At 33.6% G+C, this 24,356-nt stretch overlaps 2 protein-coding genes across 2 annotated transcripts in view; one reads left to right on the top strand and one right to left on the bottom strand.

Annotated features, from left to right (window-relative positions):
- LOC138321019 (DNA-directed RNA polymerase I subunit RPA12-like) overlaps positions 1-12,091 on the bottom strand; it is a 36,024-nt gene extending 23,933 nt beyond the window's left edge. Inside the window, exon 1 of the mRNA XM_069264399.1 lies at positions 11,859-12,091. Within this exon, the coding sequence (XP_069120500.1) occupies positions 11,859-11,991 (133 nt within the window). The 5' untranslated portion in view covers positions 11,992-12,091. The remainder of the gene's footprint in view (positions 1-11,858) is intronic.
- A 192-nt stretch (positions 12,092-12,283) lies between these two features.
- On the top strand, positions 12,284-14,670 carry LOC138321018 (multifunctional methyltransferase subunit TRM112-like protein). Its single transcript, XM_069264398.1, has 4 exons — positions 12,284-12,439; positions 12,898-12,999; positions 13,458-13,550; positions 13,893-14,670. The coding sequence occupies exons 1-4, from the start codon at positions 12,320-12,322 to the stop codon at positions 13,992-13,994; spliced, it is 417 nt and encodes a 138-aa protein (XP_069120499.1). The 5' UTR covers positions 12,284-12,319; the 3' UTR covers positions 13,995-14,670.
- The last annotated feature ends 9,686 nt before the right edge of the window (positions 14,671-24,356 follow it).

Raw genomic sequence — 24,356 nt, 5'->3', positions numbered from 1 at the left:
AAGGCCTGACGCCAATCCTCCAGAATTATGTAACACGTGTCACATTTGTCTTCAAGCAGAAGATGGTGCTACCCCAATTAGCTGCATGTAATGTAAGGATATATTTTCATATACATGTATTTTATCAATTAAAATTAGGATTGTAAAATGTTATTGCTTGGCACACAAAAGTACGTATATGTGTGGTTATATAAGAACTTTTATAATAGAGTATGATATAAATAATGAGAAAGGTAATTAGTAATTTTTAAAATCAACTTAGTTGTTCGTAAGGAATTAACATTTGATTTTTTTTAAATCAGTATATTCGGAGGAAGATATATATTGTATCATTGTTTTCATGTAACAGGGGTGGACAGTGGTGGACCTTTGTTGTGTGTGCAAATGGCAATACCCCATGGGATCTTGTTGGAGTGTCGTCACATGGGGAGCGCAGATCTGGCTGTCTAACGATCTATCCGTCTAGTGTATGCCGAGGTTAACACTTACAGGGACTTTTTGATAAACAATTACTGCATTAGTTTTGAGACAATAACAGAGTTATATAGTCGTGAGATCCCGTGAACATTTGACTTCATTCAAAATTTGTAATTTGGTTTTTAAAGCCAATTAAAACGCAAGCAAACTGATTCAAAGTTTATTGCATTTTCTTTAATTTTCTCTTGTGATACCTGTAAATGACTCTCGTTCATACTTGTACCGTTAAATAGGAATATTGTGGATGTGGTCATATTGTAGCTTATTTTCGGCATGCAATCGTTTAACACACGAAATTTGGCCACGTATCTATTTTTTGATTAAAACGAACATTATATAGAGAGGTAAATTACTCAATCACAATTACATAAAACATACAATTCAAGGTATGTTTTTGTCAACGGAAAAAAAATCACGCAAGACGTGCGACGCCAAAAATATCCCAATTTACGGTATTCGATAGACAACATGCAAAATTTGATTAGGCTCTAACCTACGACAGACACATTAGCCAGAATTTGATGGATATGTAATAAGTCGACTTTAACGAACTTCGGTATATTCGTGTTGTGTCGTCTCCAATTGTTTAGTGGAAACTCTGTACCCTTTTAAATAGTGCTATAACACTGATGCTGCCGAAGATACCAAGCAACACACCCCTCTCCGGTGGTCATTATACTGACAAAGGGTAAATCAGTCGTCCTTCTCCCGGAAATGCGACATGTGAGCAGTAAGCAGGAGGAGAAAATACCACTTTTTATAGGCTTTGGTGTGTCCTCGGCTAGGGGACAGAAACCAAAAGTCTTACCTCATAGGGACGAGCGCTCAACCAAAGGCCAAAATGTGTTAAAGTAGCATTCATTTCAAAAATCCTATAATGACAAAGTGTTCAAAGAAAACTTATTATTCAATATAAAGATTAGGAACTCTTTGATTCGGTCAATATCGGTGTTATATACTGCCATGGTAGAATAAAAAATGAATCAAAAGCAGTGGTATAACACCATAAAACACAAAAAATTGACCCTTCGACAAAAGGCACACATTTTTTTTACGACATGGATAATAAAATAAATAAACATTTGAAAAGTTGTGGATTATTTTCTATTTGCTACAAAATGTGTGCTAACCATGGTACGTATAATATATTACATATATCCAAAGTTCAATTGAATTTTACCAAGAAATGTCTGATTCTCTTCATTCGGAATGATCTAATTTTATATTAAGTCATATTTTCAAATCATCAAAGAAGTAATTTTGATCTTAGCATACAAACGGATAATCTCTACAGAGAGGATTCATATATTCATTATTTGTTTTGGGAGGTGTGCTTTAGGTAATGGATTGGTTGGGCCCCCGGGTGTGGGTACCTTTGGGGTGTGTGTATGCCCGTACCATTAGTCAGGGAAAAAGACCTATGCCATTGCATCCCACATTGAACTTTAACCCTGGCTACGCCTCTGATTAGAGATACCAGGTGGTTTTGTTTGAGATGTCATTTGAACTGAGAGCACTTCAATTCTATCCATTAAGATATTGTGAATCTTTTATTAAATTATGCTTCTCACTAATCGAATGGTATTTTCTCTCCATTACATACATAATGAATTTGATTATTTAATGGTTTTATATTCAGGCGTTTCTTTTTGACTTCACATATCTCAACTTTCTAACTTGAATGGGTTTATTCGACGAACACAGCACTTGATGAGATATCAAGGTATGCGCATAAGTGTGAGTTTTCATTTTTTATTTCTTGATTACATCCAAATTTACCTGTATCCTCTCATACCATTCAGTCACTTAAGTAGTAATACTCAGCTCAAAATATTTTATTTGTTGCGTGGTTTTTTTCATTCAGTTATAATCAATATTATTAAAATAAATTAGTTTTATTTTGTTTAATTAGTTTTTTGGTTTTTTTGTTTTTTTAGTTTTACAGTTTTCATTTCACCGTTGGTTCTGTACGAGGTCTACAAGCATCATAGAAGTGGAGTTCCTTGGTTTAAGCAAAGTCACTGATGATGTATAATTTATAAAGTCATTAAATCGCATTTTAAAAGTTCTATTCTTTAGTTTTGATTATATATTTCGCAGTTTTAGTTTTTATACTTTCCATTATGTCAGACACATCGTAAAATACAATAAGAGAAAGGCGTTTCCTCACTTTGCATGGCTATCAAGATGGAGTCTGTGCAATGTGTGTCATATTGCAGAACGAACAATCAAGTGATAAATCCAATGCTGTTCAGTTAAAGGATTTGTGCAGTCAAAAATGATAATTTCAGTTTTATAGCTGGAAATGGCTTTATTAGCACGTGTAGAAACCTCTCCCCCCCAGCCGCGCGCGCGACCGGAATAACCTGTTAAAAAAACCATCGATATATACGAGTGTCCAAAATTCTGACCGTCCGATTTATGCGATATTTTATAGCTCTGTCTAAACCGTTGTGGCGTCCATAAAATTAGTCCGTGGCTTATAGCCTGTACTATAACGGATGTGTTATCACTGACATCTGACCGGTCACAGGGAAAAGCCTAATCAACGATTTTTTATGATTACTTTTGAGTGAAGTTAATCGTTATAAATAACTAAAAGGAGTGAAACCGATGTTTCAAATACTCTTAATTTCATGCTCTAATAAGCAGGTATCTTCGTGTAATCATGAAAGAAAATCACACACAGAAAATAAAAGTTTCGGATTTTTTGTCGAGGAGTTCAGCAACGAATAAGCTTTAAACTTAGATAACTAGTTTCCTGTAGTCTGTATCTTTGATACATTTTGAATTACAAAGTTTGTGATCTGTAAAATGAAATTTTTACGTACCAATTTAAGAAAATCCTTGATTATAGTATTGACTTACATTACATACACTGATGATTGATTCATTACAAACATTGCGTTGTGTGTTTGCTTAACCCGAATAAATTGAGATACGTTTATTACAATACCGTAAAACGTTTCAACATATGGTAGAAAGAATTTATTTTTTGATATTATAAAATATCATAAATATTTGAGATATTAAGCAAAAGCAAACCTATTTTTTCACGAACGTGTGCGACGCTTTCAATTTTTAATCGATAGTTGTTTGCGTTAATCAAATATCATAAAGAATATAGCGCCGAGATGTTCACGGGGTCACATGCTGGTTTGATAACTGACGAATACTTTCTTCTTCTTACTTTCTAGTGATTTATGGAGTCTGAAACACGACGAGACGGTAATGGTGTTTTGTGGAATATTAATCAATTTGGCATGTCCTTACCCAAGCAAATGATGATTGATATAAAATCATTTAGTTGTAATTTCGATGAAAAAAATAAATGTTAACGGTCAAGAGCGTTGAGCTCCTATTTGTCGGCCAACTACCTCTGTGTCCCGTTTGTCCAAATAAAGTAACAAAAAATGCCTGGGTTATACAAATAGGTGGGGATTTGGGTTTAAGAAAGTGAAAAAACAAACAACAACATTTTTGTGAAACCATAGCAATAAATGTTATTTCTAAAACAGACACTTAGACAAAATCCACTGGGTTATTGTTTTAATAACTCGTTTCTGAGGTTAAAAGCACGAAAATTTTCTTGAGTGAGTTTGATGTCCCTCAGTACTACACAGATGGGATTCTATTGACGTGCTGCAGCCAGACGCGCCTCCATGGGACGTCTCTTCCAACAATAGTTCCATGTCAACGGCTGCCTCATTTTCAAACACCAACGGACCACCGATATCACCCCTGTGAAAGAAACCAATTTCATAAACTAACAAGAACCTTCCGTGAATATTTACAATGATTTAGGATATCTGGATACAAATCATTATCACCATATATTTTCTAAACTCTACATACCCAAAAATTAATTTATGGCAAACACTTGTTTATTTTACACTGTTCTGCTACAGGACAATATCGTGTAAGTAATTTAAAAACAATAACAACCAATCCATTTATAAAGAAGCAAGAATGAGAAACGCACTCTGGACCAATGATTATTCAGTTTATACCGAGTGTAAATCCTTACCGTTGCAAGCGCCACTGCCCATCTCCCGCTAACACAAATATGTAGAGGGATTTTTAATTTAAATTGTTTCCCCAGAATACATACCACAGCTTGAATCCGTCAATCAAACAAATTAAACATTAGGTTTCCCTTGTAGATATTGTTGGTAGGCTGCATTATATTTGCGAAAATGAAATGATAATTCATCAAAAATATATATTGTATCAATTACGTGCGTTTATGTATGACGTCATTATCCCAGCTGATATCTAAATGATCTTTATATGTTTCTTATATGTAGGTCCACATGACTTCTGTAGTGGCTTTTACATATTAAGAATAATATTTTTTATTGCGGGGATTTTAAGTGAGGTAATTTACGTTAAATATAATGTATCATCGATGGGGTTTGGACCAGGAATCATAAAAATGGTGACTGACGATTGAATGTGATTAGGATAAAGGAGATTCGCTATAAATGATAAACGGTATCGACAACGTTTTCGACTAAGCTTGAGATAATGATCACTATATATATGTTAAAATTACGTAGTTTTCATAATAAATTACTGCTTAAACATAATTATTCATAGACCTTTCAAATACCTTATCAATTAAGATTATTATCATTAAAAGTATGTTATTGTGATCGAGGTCTGTATTATTTTTATGGTTTATTTTTTGAATTTCTTATTAAATTTCATTCATACATTTGTTGGATATAATTAAACATCCTTATCTTATTATGCACTTAAATTGTGTTTATTGATCGTTTAACCTGTGAGTTTACAAGGTAGTATTTTTTTCCGTGAAAAAACTGCTTAACATTTATACCCACTATATTTTATTTTCAGGATGAAAGAATAAATCAAAGTTACGCGTCTTTCAATAATTGCGGAAAGATATTCACTTAAAAAAAGTTTATCTATTTAATGTGATCAATTCAGAAGTTCTCCATCAACTGATTGTCCAGTGAATTTTTTCTTACGCTGCTTGAGCCTTGAAGTTTAAGTCCCCCAAACCAGTGATTCTTACAGGATCACGAAAACCCAGACCCCAGACCAACAGACCATTCTTGCTCCTATACGAATTTAGGGGAGATGGCCGCAGACGTAACTTCCCAATACGCTCATTTGTCCTTCACCATTAGTATTGCAATGTCGTTCGGACATCCCGACCACTGCCGAAAAAATCTGGTAATGCTTCCCATTTACGCTATATGATGAAAAACCATACGGGCAATGACACAGTCCAATGGTCGAGAAGAATTGCAAGGACTATACTCCTCTGATGAGTAATGAGTTATAATCAGTATTAAGAACATAAATGAACATTAAATACCATTATTATTTATCCTAAAACGTTTCACGTTATTGGAATCCACGGAGTAATTTGATTTGTCATTTTAAATGGTCACTCAATGTTTCCTATTTCTTTTAAAGCTTGATTTGCAAATTGATGATACAAAGATTTTTTTAAGTTCTTATTCATGTAAACTCATAAAGTTAAATTGAATATAGATAGTTGTCTCCAAATATAGTTCTAAGAACTTTTTGGTACTTGATCATTACTGACACTATTAATGTCAATCCTGATAATTGCCACCGTAATTCATACCAAAGGGTGGATATATTGGATTTAAGGATGCATATTATTAAAGCAGGTTGAATCAACATGAATGGGACGTCAACGTTTTTCCCACATGTCTGAAATTAATGTTTCTAAATAGACATCCTAATCTATCACGTAGACAGTTCCTTATGATATGATAGGGTGTGGTTCATTTATAGGAAAAGGTGGAATTATTTGAGAAAAAAAGAACATCACTATCTTCATGCCCGTAGCGGAACCGTGACGAGATTCCTAATACTGAGATGCGACTCCAGAGCCATATACGTACTGAGTAAGGTCTTATAAACAAAAATAAATCATTTTAAACATTTACTCTCGAAAACAATGAAATTTACATTTCGATAATACAATCCAATTTGTACGCGGATGTAGATTCATTATTTTAGAATTTAATATTTTAATTGTCCTACCCAAAGACTGTAGCTACATTTAAATAAAAAAGAGACTGTTTTGTGGAACTATGGTATAGGAGTGTCACGCAACTTTTCAAAGTTACTAAATATAGACTAAAGCTCAATCCTGGCATTTTTACACGGTACAATTTTCGCCCGAATTTATAAGTAAAAACAACTTATGTCAACATTAAATACACAATGAAAGAACTTCCTTACGTGTATGAGCTCCCCAGACATAGTGTGCAGCCGAGGACAGAATAGCAGTATCTTAGAATTTAGTATGACCCGAATTTACAAAAAAATGACCCCGCCACAAATATGGCTGCCCATTGAATCGGAGCGACACCTGCCAAGGGTTATTAGAGATTGTGGTTGTTCCCCTGAAAAAAGATTATCCTACTGTGGTCTGCTGAAATCAAAATGAACTTCTAACATGGGATTTATATTTTGATTTTTATATCGGTGCATTGGTTTAATTTTTTGTTTTTCTTCGGATTCACCATGTTATATTTGGTCGGGGTTGAAAGTTTCTTAATACACTTGCTGTTCAGCCTCATCGATGAGATCTTGGAGCAATGATTGTGGACAGTGATGACAATCATATTGCTTCACAAATCTTGTGGAAGTTAAAAGCTGTCCAGTCGGGCCATATTGCATCATCTTCCAGACTTAATTTCCAGACTTCCCACAGGGGGTGGTCTCGTGTGATATCCTCACAATTTTTGGTGTCATAATTTTCCAAGATTCACTATCAATTATGTTCTAAGGTTGAATTTAAAATCTCACTCATTTAATTGTTCTTAATCTGATTGTCAATTGAATAGGCAAAGACATGAAGTGGTCTAATTCCTCTGTGACTGTTCAAATGATTCATCCATATTCTCATACAATATATCCATTTTCTGATGTCTGGATGCAGCTGAAATATGAATAAAATAACTTGATTTTAGGCTGTCCTTCTAGATTCTGTACATTCACTAACGTAACACATTTTCATACAAACATTTTTTGTAGGAACAACACTTACTGCAATACAGTAAGGAATAGCTAGTTTTACATTACATATATAAATTATCTGTAAGAGCACTTTAATTTCGCATGAAACAACATGTTAGTAGATTTATAGATTTGATCATGTGATTCCTTCACAGTTGGGTTTTAATTTAGTTTTTTGACACCCTATTAATAACCAAGGTCATGTAACGACATGTCAGGTTTTATTTGTGTGATGAAAGCCACTGATAAGTGGTCAGTTTCCTACCAATTGCTCCACATGGGATTCTAGCTTGCAAAACCAGAGGTATAGAGAGGCTTGTAGTAGTATGTCGAGACATAAACCACTCGACCACTGCAACCCAACCCCCCTCCTCCCCATTGATAATGAAAAGATTTCATATAAGGTTACCAAATCTTTTGGTTTGATTGATTAATCCAAACCTTAGTAAAACAAATATTGAAAAATAAGCAACTTGTTTCTTAGCATTTATTAGCATAAAAAAATCCTGCATATACCGCCAGTTGTACCTGTTTCAGTTTTCGCAGTGAAGTTTTTTATGTCCAAAGATTCTCTGTCACAGGCAAGACATGGATCGTAGGTGTCCAAAGTATTCTTTCTCACCCCATGATGATCAGATCATTCAATACAGCTAGAATACCTGTAAAGTATGATAAATATAAGTTCAGCACATACCTTATGCATACATTTTCTACAGGTTTATGTTTTTTTTTTCAGTTCCAAATGCATCTGTAATGCATTTTCTTATATTGAAAAAAAAACCCAAGAAAAATACAGATATACTTTATAGTACTAGTAAGTACAGTAGTAATGTAATTTAATCCATTTCAGCTATATACTTGTTGTAAATTTGTATGTGTACTTTCAACCTATGACCTATATAAAAAAATCTAGTGAAAATGAAGTTTGATTACTAAAGATGCTTCATCGCCGACAGAGCGTAAATAATTATTATCATTTGGACAATAAATTAAGATTAAATGTGTATTTTATATTACATCTAAACTAACACAAAAATAAATATATACCAATGATTTATTTTGCTATTGTTGTCTGCACAATCAATACCTAATTCCATATGACTTTACCACCACACCTCCCAACTGGGAAAAGTTATACAACAAAAGGGGCTGCAATAGAGGCTCCAGCCTGGTTATCAAAAAAAGTCATCCTGAGGAAATTATTGTTTGAGGAGCTTTTTTCCAAGCTGATAATTAAAAAACATATATTTTGACTTTGCAAATGATTTCTTAAACATATACTTTATTACTGTTTATAAAACGACATGATTGTTTTTATCAGATAAACGAAATATATTTTTTTATTTTGGTCTACATTTTTTACTAACCTGTCAATAAAAATGCAGTTGGCTGACATGACCTCTCCCGTGGATTTCTTTATGGAAAACCATAAATAGGCAATATTTCCAGTTCATGAAGATCTGATATCGCCTTAGCCAGGAACATTATACAAATGTTGCCAGTATATGTTGAAGATCAAACTTTTAGCATGCCGGCTGTCAACAAATAATCGGCAGACCTCACAACTCCTATATGCTCCGAGTCTCATTTTGTCAGTAATCAGACGATTGTGTATAAACGGTAGTCAAAAATATCATAACCAAGATAAATGTTGGTGATCGAGATGTAAAATCTAGATCTAATGTTATAATAGATCGGGTGATTTCACTGCCTCACACAGTTCAATAAGCTCAACTTTTTAAAAATTGTACGTAGAGATCCCTAACTGATAGGTACATTGATGTAAAGCTTAAATATATTAAGTCATTGCTCGCTGCCATTTGTAAATAAAGTAATTCCGGAAGTGTTTTGTGTCTGGTGTTGGCGATTATAAAGGTGAAAACCAAACCGGAGAGTCCGATTCCGTCATGATGGAAAATGGACTATTACTTCTATATTTATTAAAATGTTAGAAAAAATATTTTTTAAATATACTTTTAATTATATCACTAGATATAACATGTTGAGTAAAAATCAATCTGGATTTCTACTACCCAAAGATTCTACTTCTAATCAACATTGTTGATATTTTAATATTATTAGTTCTAATTTAGATAAGGGAAATGATGTGCGCTTTGTTTTCTGTGATATAAGTAAGGCATTTGACAGAGTTTGGCATTCAGGTCTTTTATATAAATTACAAAAATATGGCATAAAAGGTAAATTACTTGACTGTGTTCAAAGCTTACTTATCTGACAGAAAACAAAGAGTAATCATTGATGACTATAAATCAAACTTGAAATCAGTAAATGCAGGAGTACCTCAAGGGTCTGTTCTTGGTCCTTTTCTTTTTTTATTATTCATAAATGACATCACAGATAAATATTACATCCAATATAAAATTATTTGCAGATGATACTTCTTTATATGTAATAGTTGATGATGATGATGATGATCTTGAAACGCCAGCAGACACTCTTAATGATGATCTCACTTCTATTTCCTCTTGGGCTGATCAATGGCAAATTCTTTTTAATCCTAATAAAAACTGTCAGTATTACCTTCTCACGGAAACAAGCAGACCTACATCCCACTCTTATTTTTAATAACCAACCCGTATCTCAGCATGACTTTCACAAACACTTAGGGCTAACATTTAATAGAAAAGGAACATGGTCAGAACACATATCAAATATCTATGAAAAAAAGCATCATCCAGACTCAATATATTAAGAACTCTTAAACATAAAACTTGATAGAAACTCTTTAAAAACACTATATATATCTTATATTAGGCTAATTTTAGAATATGCTGATATTGTTTGGGATAATTGTACAAAAAATGAGTCTGATCTTTTAGAATCTATTCAAAAAGAAGCTATGAAAATTATTACTGGTTTAAGAAGAGGCACTTCTCATCATGTTCTTTACTCTGAAACACAACTTGAAACATTGCAGAATAGACGACATCAACACAAACTAACATTACTATATAAAATCCTAAATAACCATACTCCTACTTATCTATATGACAATATAACATCCCTTCATAAATACTAATAATAATTATGCATTTAGAAATTAAATGTTTTAGGTCAGGTTAACGTTACCCACCGGGGCGGGGTGGAGAGCCGAGGACGGAAGCGCAGCGCTATAATAAGTAAGTTTTTTTCCTTTCCCTTCTTCTATGAAACTTTGGAACTCACTAGATAGCGCGTCGTGCCTAGTAGAGGTCTGGAGTTTGACAGGAGATCTGCTTTATGCTGAGGGGATAGTTTTCCTGCATATTGTTATTTCTGATGTCCTACCTTTTCTAAGCTAATTAAACATATAAATACATAAAAAATAGCTGGTTAGGCATATGCGTTATTGATCTAATCGTTTGGATTATTATCCGCTTGTTTTTCAGATTTATAAATTTCCCAAAGAGAAGCAGCCATAGTAATTGACATGCTTGTAACACAACACAGAACACACACACAAACACAAACACACAACACATTGACACTATGCCACGAAGTCACTGCTGTGCAGAGTCTAGACGATCTCATTGTGTAGGCGTCACAAATGTATCATACTAACTAGATCAGCATGAGCTCACAATTAAAAATTACATTATTGTTAGCTTCTGTATAGATGCCTAGAGAGAGTCATGTAATCTAATTTAGTGTTGGCGGCTATATGTCTAGGAGTGTCTTATATATGTGAGGCATTGCGACGCATGGAAGAGTCGATCTGATGAGGTCGAGACAACTTTCTGCACTTGGTGTGGTATGTGAGCTTATGGCTGTGGGACACTGGTGATTATCTATGTTTATGTATATGATGGATCTCTGAACAATTATCAGGCGTCTCTATAGTTATTTTCTTTTCTATGGCCCCGCTTGGGTATGCTCCTAATATTCTTTTTTCTTTTCATTTCTACTGATACAACACTATTTATATCTATTTATTAGTTAAATAAACCGGATTTCTGGAGAGGACCTATATAGGCTTTGCCTGTTGTCCAATCCATTTGGCATTACATTAATATATTATCTTTCTCTATGATTCATGTATATCTTGTATTTGTTAATAAAATATTTTGAAATGAAATAGATGTCTCCCGACGAGAGACATCTATCAGACGTCCGAATATAAAAGAGTCTAGAGGAGGAATCTCAATAGGGATTAGCCACCTCCCAGAGCTACAAAATGTAACTAGCGAGATTGTGTACATGGATCAGTGTATATCGTTTCAATTTGCGAGGTACACTGTACCTGTACCGTGTAAATACGTGTAATTATAAGACGCCTCACCAAATATAACCAAAACCGAATCTGTATATGGGAGATTCAGAAATCGGCGATTGAGATATTTTTCAATACTTGCCATTCACATCAATTTTGAAAGAACACGTTTTGCAGGCGACGAACTGTTCAAATGTCGGCAATGGCAACACTGACCCACAGTCAGGACAGAAATCTAGATCCGAAATAAACACACGTGCTTTCTTAGACGACATTTTCCTTTAGAAAGTCTAAAAAATAACATAAACTGTGGAACGTGAATTCCTGTACAACAATGCCGTCATTCCAAGGGCGCAGACATCTTGGTTAATCGATTTTTGTTGTTTCAATCATTGGATAAAACGAAACGCACGAGAAAATAAATACGTCGGTGGGCTTTCATTGAAGCTAATATCTAAATGTGTTTTATATTTGTGATCAAGAAATGGTTTACATCTTCGTCAATTAATCATGAATTTAATAAACCTATTTATTTTATTTATATTGTGCCCACTTGTTTTATAGATGTTAAATTTTATATCTACTTCCTGTTTACATCACCACATGGTAAAGGAAAAACGTATGGGGAAGACTGGAAACGCTAAAATGAAGCTAATTACTCACAATATGTTGACTTCAAATATCATAAAAAGTGTGACAAACGGTTATCCACTCAAAATTGTAGTAAGTATGACATGTGGCATACTATATTAGATAGTATATAACGTGAAGAAATATGAACAGGTACTGTAGTGGACCAGAAACATGTATACATGTATATATAAATAATGTACTCATGTACTAGAGCCATGTATATATGTTTCTGATTGTACGTGTACACTACATTTGTAAAGGAAAACGTTTACATGCATAGTAATTTGCACGTGGTTATAGATTAAAGAAGCACATGTATATACATGTACTGATGTATGCAAAGGAGAGACGACAGACAACTAGCCTATATCCATACACGAGTAATGTAGTTGATGACTTGATATGATAATTTCATATATTTATGAATAACTGTATTTTTGTATACAGTCTGTATATGTACATTGAACATTGACATCTTGACCTGCACACATGTGTATTGTAATAGAAGACTTTAATGAATTTAATTCATCTTTGTTAATTTTAAACAGCCAAAACAAGTTGAAGTAAAAACTGTTGACTTCAACCCAGAATTTATCACACGGATGCTGCCCAAGATTGACTGGCCAGCCCTATATCAGGCTGCTCAATCAGTAAGTACACCTGTAGAAATATAACCTGATACATTTACAGTACATGTGTCTGCATATATATTAAATTGTATTGTATTTGTATCAATAAAATGAACAACAGTTTGTTCTTTTTTACCAAGTTTTGCTGTACAAATAATACCACTTTGATCCCCTATTACACATGTATCTAAATTCTTTTGTCAAACAGTGATTTGAAGAAAGGATATCTTTTCAGTGTTTTCTCCAAGTTAATGTTGGCGTTCTGGTTAAATTTGGTGAAAATATTGTTCTGAATTTAAAATGATATTATACAGCTAGGGCTTAAATCTACATTAATGTAGAATATTAACTCACTTATCAACATCAATAATTAGTTTTTGTTTGATTTCTTTTGATTTTTTTGTTCTCTAAACATAAACTTCAATATTGGCATGAAAAATGTGATGTTTGTAATAATAATGCCAAAATTTTGGACTAAGGTTGGACACGGAGATGGCTTGCCAGAGACACTCAAAGAAAATTATGAAGAGGATGAGGCTTTGCTTCAATCAGTGCATCATGTACTCATGCAGGTAAATAAGTATTGTAAATTATGGTCTTATTGTCATCTATTTTTTTTACAAAAGTAAACAATAAACACACAAATAAAACAAGCATTGTTGATGACATAATGTAACTTTAATAACATTGAATTCAGAAAATATGTAATATATAGTCAAGTTATTAATAATGTACACTTCATTAAATAATTGAAGGATCTTCTAAATCATGATTTTAAGATTAAATTTAAATCATAAATTTATATAGAGTTATGAAGATTTTGACGTTGGAAGGGAGGTAACTCCAACAGAAAATTAAATTTTCTGGGCTGCTACAAAAGTTTGTACAATTTTTTTCATATTTTTTTTTCTCAGGTAGAGGTGATAGAAGGGAATCTTGTTTGTCCCGAATCAGGCCGTGAATTTCCCATCAGCTCAGGAATTCCAAACATGTTACTAAACGAAGATGAAGTATGATAAATTCTGGGCATGAATTGTTTTCTTGGACTAGTAGTGTAGATGATCAAAAAATTCCTTGTGGACTGCAAAGTAATTTACAAGAAAGACACATGTAGTACAGTAAAATGCCAAGTAATATCCTCAAATATTGGAATAGGACAGTTTGGATTCGATGGTTGTACTTATCATTTATAGGTCAGCAGTATTACAGTTTGGCTGTTCTAATAATATCTTTACTTACTGTTCAATTTTCTAGTTACGGTACAAAATTTAAACAATATTGCTAAGTTCGTATTGTCTGAAGTTAAATCCTAGCTTTCTAAGCTTGCTTACTTAAAAAAGGTGAATATTCTAACATCAAAATGACATGTTCATGGAGACTTTCTTTATTTAAGCAAATATTCCTTCAATTTTGGTACAATTCACCTGTCATTAATCATCACCAATGCAATGCATATTTAGTTATTTTAACTACAAAGAACTGTGACAGCAATAAGATAGTGTTTCAAGGTGATCGCACATTTTATTTCAAGGCATACATGTATAAGTTTGTTGTCATCTGAATGTTTCGTTATGTTGTGTACAAGTGTTTGCTGGTGTGTTGTATGTATGCGAGTGTAGTTTTGAAATGGTGTTTGTATGATATATATGTAAGAGAATACTTGTAAAATAAAAAAAAAATATGAATTTGATTAAATTGTCTGTGATTTTATTCTGAATAACACTGAAATCTCAATGTGCTGCCACCTTCCATCCAAGAACATTTTAGATGTACAATGTATTTATAACTAGTGTGGATGTACAGCAAAAGAAACCATTGTGTTTCCTTATGAACCAAACACAAACTACATCCTATTGAACTTTTTTCCTGAGAGAGGACTAATATGAGCATAGCCTTTTGCCCAATATCTTTTTTAGAAATAAAAAAAACTACTTTTGACAGTTTGTAATAGTAAAACTTTGTTCAAACCTTCACAGTCTAATGATGTGGCAAAATGTCTAGCCATTGTTTCAGATATATCCATGCACTATATATGTAGTGTAGGAGATATTAATTGCTTTTTGTCTGTCAAATGTTTGTTAGTTTGTTCCATCGTGCTTTCCAATTGTGTAGGTTTCCATGTCAAGTCATTGTTTATGATTCAAAATAATTAATAAGAGTTATCGCCCATAATGTGCTATATTTTAAGCAGTACATTCTGTAGATAGTAAACAGAGGAGCTGTGTCTTGGTCATGCTAATAAAAGGACCTGGTAACTTTTAGCAATTTTACGTGTGCTCAGTGTAAACTGACAAAATGGATTTCTACCAGTTAGCTGAGTTTGGCTAACTTGGTTTTCACGTCAGTGACTGGATGTGTGTGGCTAAGTTTTGGATATGGAGGGGACTCAGCTGAATACTATATTGGAAACACCACTTACACTGACCACTTCTCACTTAAGCTGAAAGAGTCTGAATATACCGTAAGGTCGAACTTTTCTCCGAATAATTAAAAATTTGAAACCCACCTACCTACATTTTACAGACAATACCAGGCACTTGCCCCACTTGAGGTATGGAACTAGCATCGTACTGTTGAATGTCAAAGGTGAGTAGGAGAATATCGGGACAACTTGTATAGCATTTTGTGTATTTCATGCATTCATGTGCAGATTTATTAGCCCACCATCATCAGATGGTGGTGATGATGGTGAGCTATTCATATCGCCCTGCGTCCGTGGTCCGTTGTCCGTCCGTAAACAATGCTTGTTATCACTATTTCTTAAAAACTACTGCAGGGATTTTGTTCAAACTTCACATGAAGGGTCCCCTTGGTCCATATTTGTGCCATACAAATTTTGTGGCTGATCGGAAAAAACAAGATGGCCGCCAGGCAGCCATCTTTGATTTTGGCAGTTGAAGTTTGTTATCGATATTTCTTGAGAACTACTGAAGGGATTTTGTTCAAACTTCACATGGAGGTTACCTTTGGTCCCTAGTTGTGCCATACAGATTTTGAGGCTGATCGGAAAAACAAGATGGCAGTTGAAATTTGTTATCGATATTTCTTGAGAACTGCTGAAGGGATTTTGTTCAAACTTCACATGGAAGTTACACTTGGTCCCTAGTTGTGCCATACAGATTTTGTGGCTGATCGAAAAAAACAAGATGGCCGCCAGGCAGTCATCTTTGATTTTGGCAGTTGAAGTTTGTTATCGATATTTCTTGAGAACTGCTGAAGGGATTTTGTTCAAACTTCACATGGAAGTTACACTTGGTCCCTAGTTGTGCCATACAGACTTTGAGGCTGATAGAAAAAACAAGATGGCTGGATTTTGATAGTTAAGGTTTGATATCCCTATTTCTCAAAAAGTGCTGAAGGGATCTTTCTCTAATATGTAGGTTCCCCTAGGGCCCAAGTTGTGCATATTGCATTTTAGGACCAATCGACGAACAAGATGGCAGCCAGGCCGCCATCTTGGATTTTGATAATTAAAGTTTGTTATCGCTATTTCTCAGATAGTACTGAAGAGATCTGTCTCAAATTTCATATGTAGGTTCCCCTAGGGCCTTAGTTGTGCATATTGTGATTTGGGACTGATCGGTCAACAAGATTGCTGCCAGGCAGCCATCTTGGATTTTGATATTCAAAGTTTGTTATCGCTATTTCTCAGAAAGTATTGAATGGATCTTTCTCAAATTTCACATGTAGGTTCCCCTAGGGCCCTAGTTGTGCATATTGTGATTTGGGACCGATTGATCAACAAGATGGGCACAAAGGAGTCATCTTAGATTTTGATAGTTGAAGTTTGTTACCGCTATTTCTCAAAAGGTACTGAAGCGATCTGTCTAAAATTTTATATGTATGTTTGAAAAAGTTTAAAAAGTAGAGAAAAGATCCATCTTTCCTTTGTCAGCTATAGATCATTCTTTGGTAGGCGCCGAGATCCCTCTGGGATCTCCTGTATATTTTGTTATTATATTTTCCTTTGATTCCTACTCGACTTTAAATTTATTTCGATATCAATTTGGTAAGGTAGATTTTTCCCATCCTCGATATTCCAGGGGTTCACTTACGATCTCTACACTCTCTGTGTAGTCTTCAGAGGAAATCTTTGCTAGCCTGTGATTGGTCAACTGTTTTCCGCTGAGCTGCCTTCAATTTCACTATGAGATAGTCCAGGGTTGTAGAGATCGTAAGTGAAACCCCTGGAATATCGAGGATGGAGTTTTCCACAACTTCGGGAAGATGAGTTTTCCAGTGTTATTTTATTATGAAAATGATGAATAAATGTTTTATTCATACAATATTTGTGTCTTAATGTTCAAACTCAATTTAACAATGAAAATTCCTTTATTTTTCCTAAGCAATAGTTTTTGCACATTATGTAAATTAAAAACAGAGTGAGTATGTAATGCAAGTTTCATTATGTGTAGTCAAATGCACTATATATAGATAAATACTGTTGGTTAAAATTTCGTGCCAGGTGTCTGTGGTTGAATAGAAGTATGCGGAAAAATTAAGATAAAAATGAACTTATTTTGGTCAATGAAACCTTAGCTTAAAACCGATTTTGAACATGTTACACTTTTGAAATATAAGGAAATACGTACTCTTTTGCAATGGTTAAATCTACTATATAATTATAGAGAAAACTAAAGCAGCGCGATTATATTTGGAGACAATTTATGGCCCGAATATTGTTGAAATAAACGTAATTTCCATGTGATTTTACCAAGAACATGTAACGTGTATTACTATGAGGTGTATTTTAACTCAACCGAGGTAGTAGTCGCACTCATCTGTCAATCGTGACAACGAAACGAAAGTTCATATTAGTACAACCTAACGTGTAGTACACATTGTACCCACAGGGGGCCAACTCAATGAAAATGGATATTGTCATACATTTTTTTGTGTATTTGGTGGATGGACTGACGAATATATATAACAGTCATGTGATTTTTTTTCAGAAAATACGAGATTTGAAAATTTATTAAAAAATCGGGATATTTTACAAGTAAATATCCCGATTTTTTAATAAATTTTCAAATCTCGTATTTTCTGAAAAAATCACATGACTGTTATATATATTCATCAGTCCATCCACCAAATACAAAAAATGTATGACAATATCCATTTTCATTGAGTTGGCCCCCTGTGATTGTACCATGCAGTATACTGTATGTACTGACACAGTGTAGAACTTAAAGCACAATTCCTTATCAATTCTATTGATATTTTATTTTACAGTTTTCAAATTTCGATGTTGGGCACTTAGTAGCTACTTTCTGCCAATGAAATCATCAATGTCGTGTTCAAAACGAATGAATTAATTTTATGTACAAGTTATAAATCGGATGTCTTAAGTGAAGTAATTTTAGATGAATTGGTAAAATAAATGTAACGTGATATGAATGTTCTCTGAGGGTTTAGTAAACCGTTTCATCTCGTTTCTTTGACAATTGACGTGTATAAGAAGTTGCGGATCCAACACGTGCTGATTTCGTTTTTATTTGCCCTTTGTTGTGCTGACGTTATTATTCAGAAAAAAATTCTTAATAATTTTTCTAATCACTAAGTATAAAAAAAACACTGGACATGTGAAAAACGTCTTGATCAACTCTATGAATTAAAATCATCAACAAAAATACCTCTGTGATGCATGTAATGTAATCAATACATTCATTTCGCACTGCTGTCTAGGCACTGATAAAAAACAGATGCAGAATTTAAGCGTGCGCCCATTCCACTGAGCTACCGCTGAAGCGAAACATATTGAAAGACGGACATATTTGCAGCAATACTGGCATCTTTAAACAAACCCTTTTTAGGTAATTAAAGAACTCTCTTAAATTACATGCCGCAATTTCGACAGGGGATACATTAGTTATGAAAAAGGTGGTTGGCTGAAGACTCGCCATTTTTGTTTTCCTTTTCTTAGTCCTCTTCTAAATAAAATGTATCTCAAGATCAGTTATTCTACACAAGATGTCACCAGATATTTAAAAGGCAACATCTACTGTGCACATACGAATATAAGTATTATAACTAGCTCTCTATCATATCCAAGAAAGATTTCGCGAATACAAAAAGTTAAACACCATACAATGTACCTTTGTGCATGGTAATCATATTACATGTAAGTAAAGAATATATGGGGATGAATGCTGTATGTCAACATAAACGGACTCTACTATGTAAAAAGGCACCTGCAGATAATATGAGGTTTGAAAGAAACCTGACTGTCGGTTGAGAAGGAAATGAACGGAAGGATCGATGCGTGGACGAGGCGACAAATGTGTACAATGCTGCTCTCATAAGAAAAAAACAACAACATAAATTTCTATATCGAGTTCACGTGACGACCGTATCATCGCATTCATCTTCGATGATTAAAGTCATCATTGTGTGGACAGTGCGTATGGACAACACAGCTAAATGAGAATAATTTCATATTCCATTGCCACATAATAATATCCTATGGCTCTAGTTTCATTTTTTAAAATATAAATGGCCAATAAAGAATACGTACGTCTTCTAATTGTATCCTATCTCTATGCCAATTTTACTCTGCGTTGAATCCACTTTTACACACAATGCAATGCGATTCTTGTACGTTATTTAGCTTTTTAATGTTGATACAATGTAATATCAAACCTGTTTTAAGATACACCTTCAAGGAAGCTAACTATAGCGTAGTGACAATTCATTTGGGAGTTAGTTAGTTGATTCTGCTGTATTGCTACAATTCTAAACATGACTTAAACCAGATTGCATCCGTGAGCATGGCGAGTGATATATATTGAAGATGTTTTCTGATAAGATGGATTATTCACATAATCTATGAGGTCATAAATGAGTTTCATCTCTTTCCTAGCCACTTATTTAGAGCTAGTATATAATTTATGTACAATGTATCTCCATCGCCGTAACATGCAATAAAGATTTAAATCAGAACACTATGTACAGTAGGGAAAATTAAACCTCATTGATATTTTGTTTCCATACAAATTACCATTTTCCCTTAAACTTCTACTATTTGGGCATTTCCTGTTTTCACATTTGTTTTCTTTTTTTTCATTTTGGTTTTCATAGAAATCATTGCAATTCGACGGCAGTCTTATTATATTTCCTATAAATATGTATTTTTATTGTTTTGGGTGTGCAATATTTGTGTCCTGCTAACGGGTATTGCAGAATAAGCTAGGCCATCTTCAATACTCTATGGGTTCTGATTACTTACGATCTCTACACCCCTGGACTATCTTATTGTAAAATTGGGGGCAACAGAACAGAACAGGTAATTTAGTCCTTTGATTACATCAAAGGAGCCACATAACGGTATACTATTTGGTTGGCTGTGTGGATTTGATGTAGGGAGTCACTTTCTTAGTAGTCTTCAAAGGAAATCTTTGCAGGCCTGTGATTGGTTCAAATGTTTTCCGTTGAGCTGCCTCCAATTTTACTATGAGCTAGTCCAGGGGTGTAGAGATCGTAAGTGATTGGAACCCCTGGAATATCGAGAATAAAGATAGACAGGCATGTAGTAAAACAAAATAGGTGTCTCATTTCGTATAATTTATAAACGTCAATGTAGAGTCCTCAATAAGAACGTTAGTTAATTTGTTCTCCTAACCGAGTTAGCTATCCACTTTATATTATTTTTGTTAGCGGATTTTTTTTATTTTTTTTAATGTTGAACTCTCTGTCCAGGAATAATGTCAATACAACTAACGAGCTATTTCTCAAAATCCCTGATATTAGTAACATTGTATGAAACTTCATTGGGATGTTCAGTTATTGTTCAAAAGGAAATTCTGTAGAAGTGAATGGCATATAAGTCATATCACATTAAATGTCGGCTAAAGATGGGTAGAGGAAAATGAACACCAAGAGAATATTTCGTCAGAATCCTTTGGTAAAAACTGGTCTGGATGGTCATTTTTGCCATGATTGCCATTTAGCACTACAATTATAATATATGTATGATCTCAGTACTGCAGGATTACTTACGTTTTATCTTGTTATCCATGAAGGTTATATAGTAATACTGTATCATTGTGTTAATGTATCACATATATGTAAGAAATAAAAAGACACCACTTTCAAAGCTGAAGTGTTAAATTTTAATATCACAGAAAAACATATAGTAGAATGTAAGACATTGATTGGACGAGCTTAAGATATTAGATAAAAGAGTTAAAGAACCGCTGTCCAGTACAGAGACTGGGTCGCACCCACTGTCCAGTACCGGACACATCGTCTGTAGATCTAAATCGTGTAATGCATAGCCAGTGATCCCGTCGTTTTGAAAAAGTGAAAAACTAAAACCCAGTGACCACCATATTTACCTGGCGACATCAACCACCTCCAAATAACATTTCAGTGGGATTACACTATAACGAACGATACATAACAGACTTCTAGCAACCGCCTTGATTATATGAGATATGTATTTTTGTCGTAATCAATCACCATAACTTCTAGACAATCGCAAAACAGAAAAATGTCTGAAAAACGCGAGTTCAAAGTTATTTTTATAGACTACACGTACACTAGTTTACTAGTGTTGTAATGTTTACCAAGATAAATCTTTATAACGTGTGGAATGTATTATCTTACAAACAAGATATTGTGATATGCTCTTTATAAGTTGACATTGAATAATCATATTCATTCTTACAAGTGTTGTGAACATTTAAGTAATATCTATGAAGGGACAAAACAGACCATTTGAGTCAGGCATAACTAAGGCATATGGAGATGATTTTCGTTGGTCTTGATACAAGAGAACTATTATAAATATCACATATCGAGTATATATAGTGAAATACAACTACACTTCTCAGACACTCTCACATTCACACATACATCGCATCTACTATAAGTTATCAAACACAATCACCCCTTTACACACCGATCAATGGAATAGCCTACCTTTTTAATATTAAACTATTCCATCAATCAAACCTATTCTTAACTCAAAAGCACGTTTCAATATCATTTCAAAAATGAACCATTCCATGATTTGTCGTGCCGTTTGTGGCCCTGACGGACTTCAGGTATGGCTTGCCAGGGTTGATGTTGGTCGTGGTCCCGGACGGAATACAATTCTAGTCATTGTACACAATTCACACTCGTAACGCTCAGTAAATCATATTGTGTTGATGTTTACCGGAAATTATTGGATTTTACACTACTTGTTATTTGCTATGAAACTAAATAGAATTTATGTGACAAAGTTTGCATTGAACCTTTACTTACAATATTTTATACATGAACTATCGACAGTATAATGTGATGGCATGAAAGAAATATTTAAAGTATTTTTGATTTTGACCCTTTGTTTTAAGATGTTATTTATACATATACCATTTACAACAGAACAGATCATTAGAGTGTAAAACAAGTAATTAAAGCACACTAACGATACTTTATTACAAAGGGTTTTTATCAATTTTACATGTTTCGCAATCATAAAATACGATAATACACGATAACAATGGTACAATTTCCTTCTTATTGTTCTTTGCGGTGGTGAATGTTTGTGCGTCGATCATTCCTTGCCCCCATATGTCATATTCATTTCCAATTATAAGTAGATAAGATATTATGTATGACCCAGAGAACGATTAACCTTTATTGTAGTACGTGACAAAACACTTTGAGTCACCTTGTATCCTAATCAAATTAATTACACTTATTAATGCATGTAAAATGTACCGTGCAATATTGTTGCAAATATAGTACCGGATTAGTACATCGAATTTCGAGTTTGTTTCTGATATAATACCAATACCACTGACGTATTTTATCTACTTTAGATGGTTAGTGTATTAGAGATGGCAGATGATCGTTCAATAAAATGGAGGTCACCGGTGTTTCATACATGAATATGTTCTATTGGCTAATTGTATGTACAATATAATCAACATTTCATAACATTAGTGTTAAAAACAATAAAAATGCCCTATACGGGGTGTTTAATATATATAACGATATACTCTATATGCCGCGTCATGAAATTACAATCATGTAAGTAAAATGTTACATATCAAAAGTATTAACGCTATCAGTAATTGCTTGATCATATTGCTGTAAATACATACACATTCTAATACATACAGATATTGACATTCCGTATTTGGTCTTACCATACTACCTATGATGTATTCATAGAACTATGAATGAATCCTATATAAAGATCTGCTCCTGATTTGTAATGAGGAGACCACTCATTATGATTTAGGTGTACTTGTACACCATTTCCTACATATTATACCATTTTGCTTTACAATAGATGTATAATAGATAAAAGTAAAGAACGTGCACGATAATAAGAAAAAACAAATAAAATGGTAAACTTAATATAATGTATAGAAAAAGAAAAACTTTAAATCATAAAAAGCCTTTTAATCCATCTATGTTTATCGACTTTTAATCCTTCATCTGGATACACGTTATTTTAAAAGAAAACTAAGCGAAAGTCTGCAAGAACGGATGTTACTGTAATTACAATTATTTTGATTAATTATCTTCACTGACGAAATCATTTGTTGTTGTTTTATTTCTTTGTTGATATGAAGTTCGTTTAACGAACGTGACGATGTGTAAAATAGTTTATTTTTATTCCTTTTTTCACTTGTCCTTGGTAATATTAATGTCTATTTTGCTCGTAGATTCACTATTCAAGTTCAGCCAGTGGGTCTTAATATCAGTGAAAGACAACGTTCGCCTATACACGAAGATCATGTCAGTTATAATAAATGTTGTCTTATGCAGAAGTATTTTCCTATACCTTTCATCTTATAACCCTATCGTTCACATCATTTGATCACTGTTTCATTTATCAGTCTTTCAATAACATTGAGTAGATACAGCATTTGGACGGATATCAACCTGACTAAAACTGCAATGGCGATCAGTGTGTAAACTAGGAGTGGCCCAGAAATAGTATAAATGCCATGTGATCATGTTAAGGCGGTAGATTAATGTAACAATGGAACTCCATGTCAGGGCTTTCATCAAACGTAACTACTTTTGGAAGTTATTGTAAAGAGTCAACACCTGACATCTTATTACGTTTGTTTTAAATCTGTTTTAATATTACTATTCTATTATTAAATCTTACTTCAAAATCAATTATTTTTTCTCTGTAAATTTGAGAATTTCTCCACCGTTAAAGCATGGCACGACTCAATGATGATATAAGACAAGAGATGTTGATACAAAACCATCCGATCAAGTGAAACTTAATCAGTAATATTTGATTCAAAGTATATGCACGGATTATACATTTTGTATATTGTTATTTCTCTGATAAATGTGGTTTAAGAACAAAAACAAGCAAGAACTCTGAACGTAAATAATGCAACATAAGAACAAAACAAAAATAA

This window comes from Argopecten irradians, chromosome 4 (assembly GCF_041381155.1).
Source record: "Argopecten irradians isolate NY chromosome 4, Ai_NY, whole genome shotgun sequence".
Classification (NCBI taxonomy): Eukaryota; Metazoa; Mollusca; class Bivalvia; order Pectinida; family Pectinidae; genus Argopecten; species Argopecten irradians.
This window is presented reverse-complemented; position numbering and strand designations above follow the sequence as displayed.

Coding starts and splice junctions, on each gene's coding strand:
- LOC138321018 (XM_069264398.1), top strand. CDS start 12,320: ATGGTAAAGGAAAAACGTATGGGGAAGACTGGAAACGCTAAAATGAAG. Junction 12,440..12,897: donor GTTATCCACTCAAAATTGTA/GTAAGTATGACA, acceptor AATTTTAAACAG/CCAAAACAAGTTGAAGTAAA. Junction 13,000..13,457: donor TATATCAGGCTGCTCAATCA/GTAAGTACACCT, acceptor TTTTGGACTAAG/GTTGGACACGGAGATGGCTT.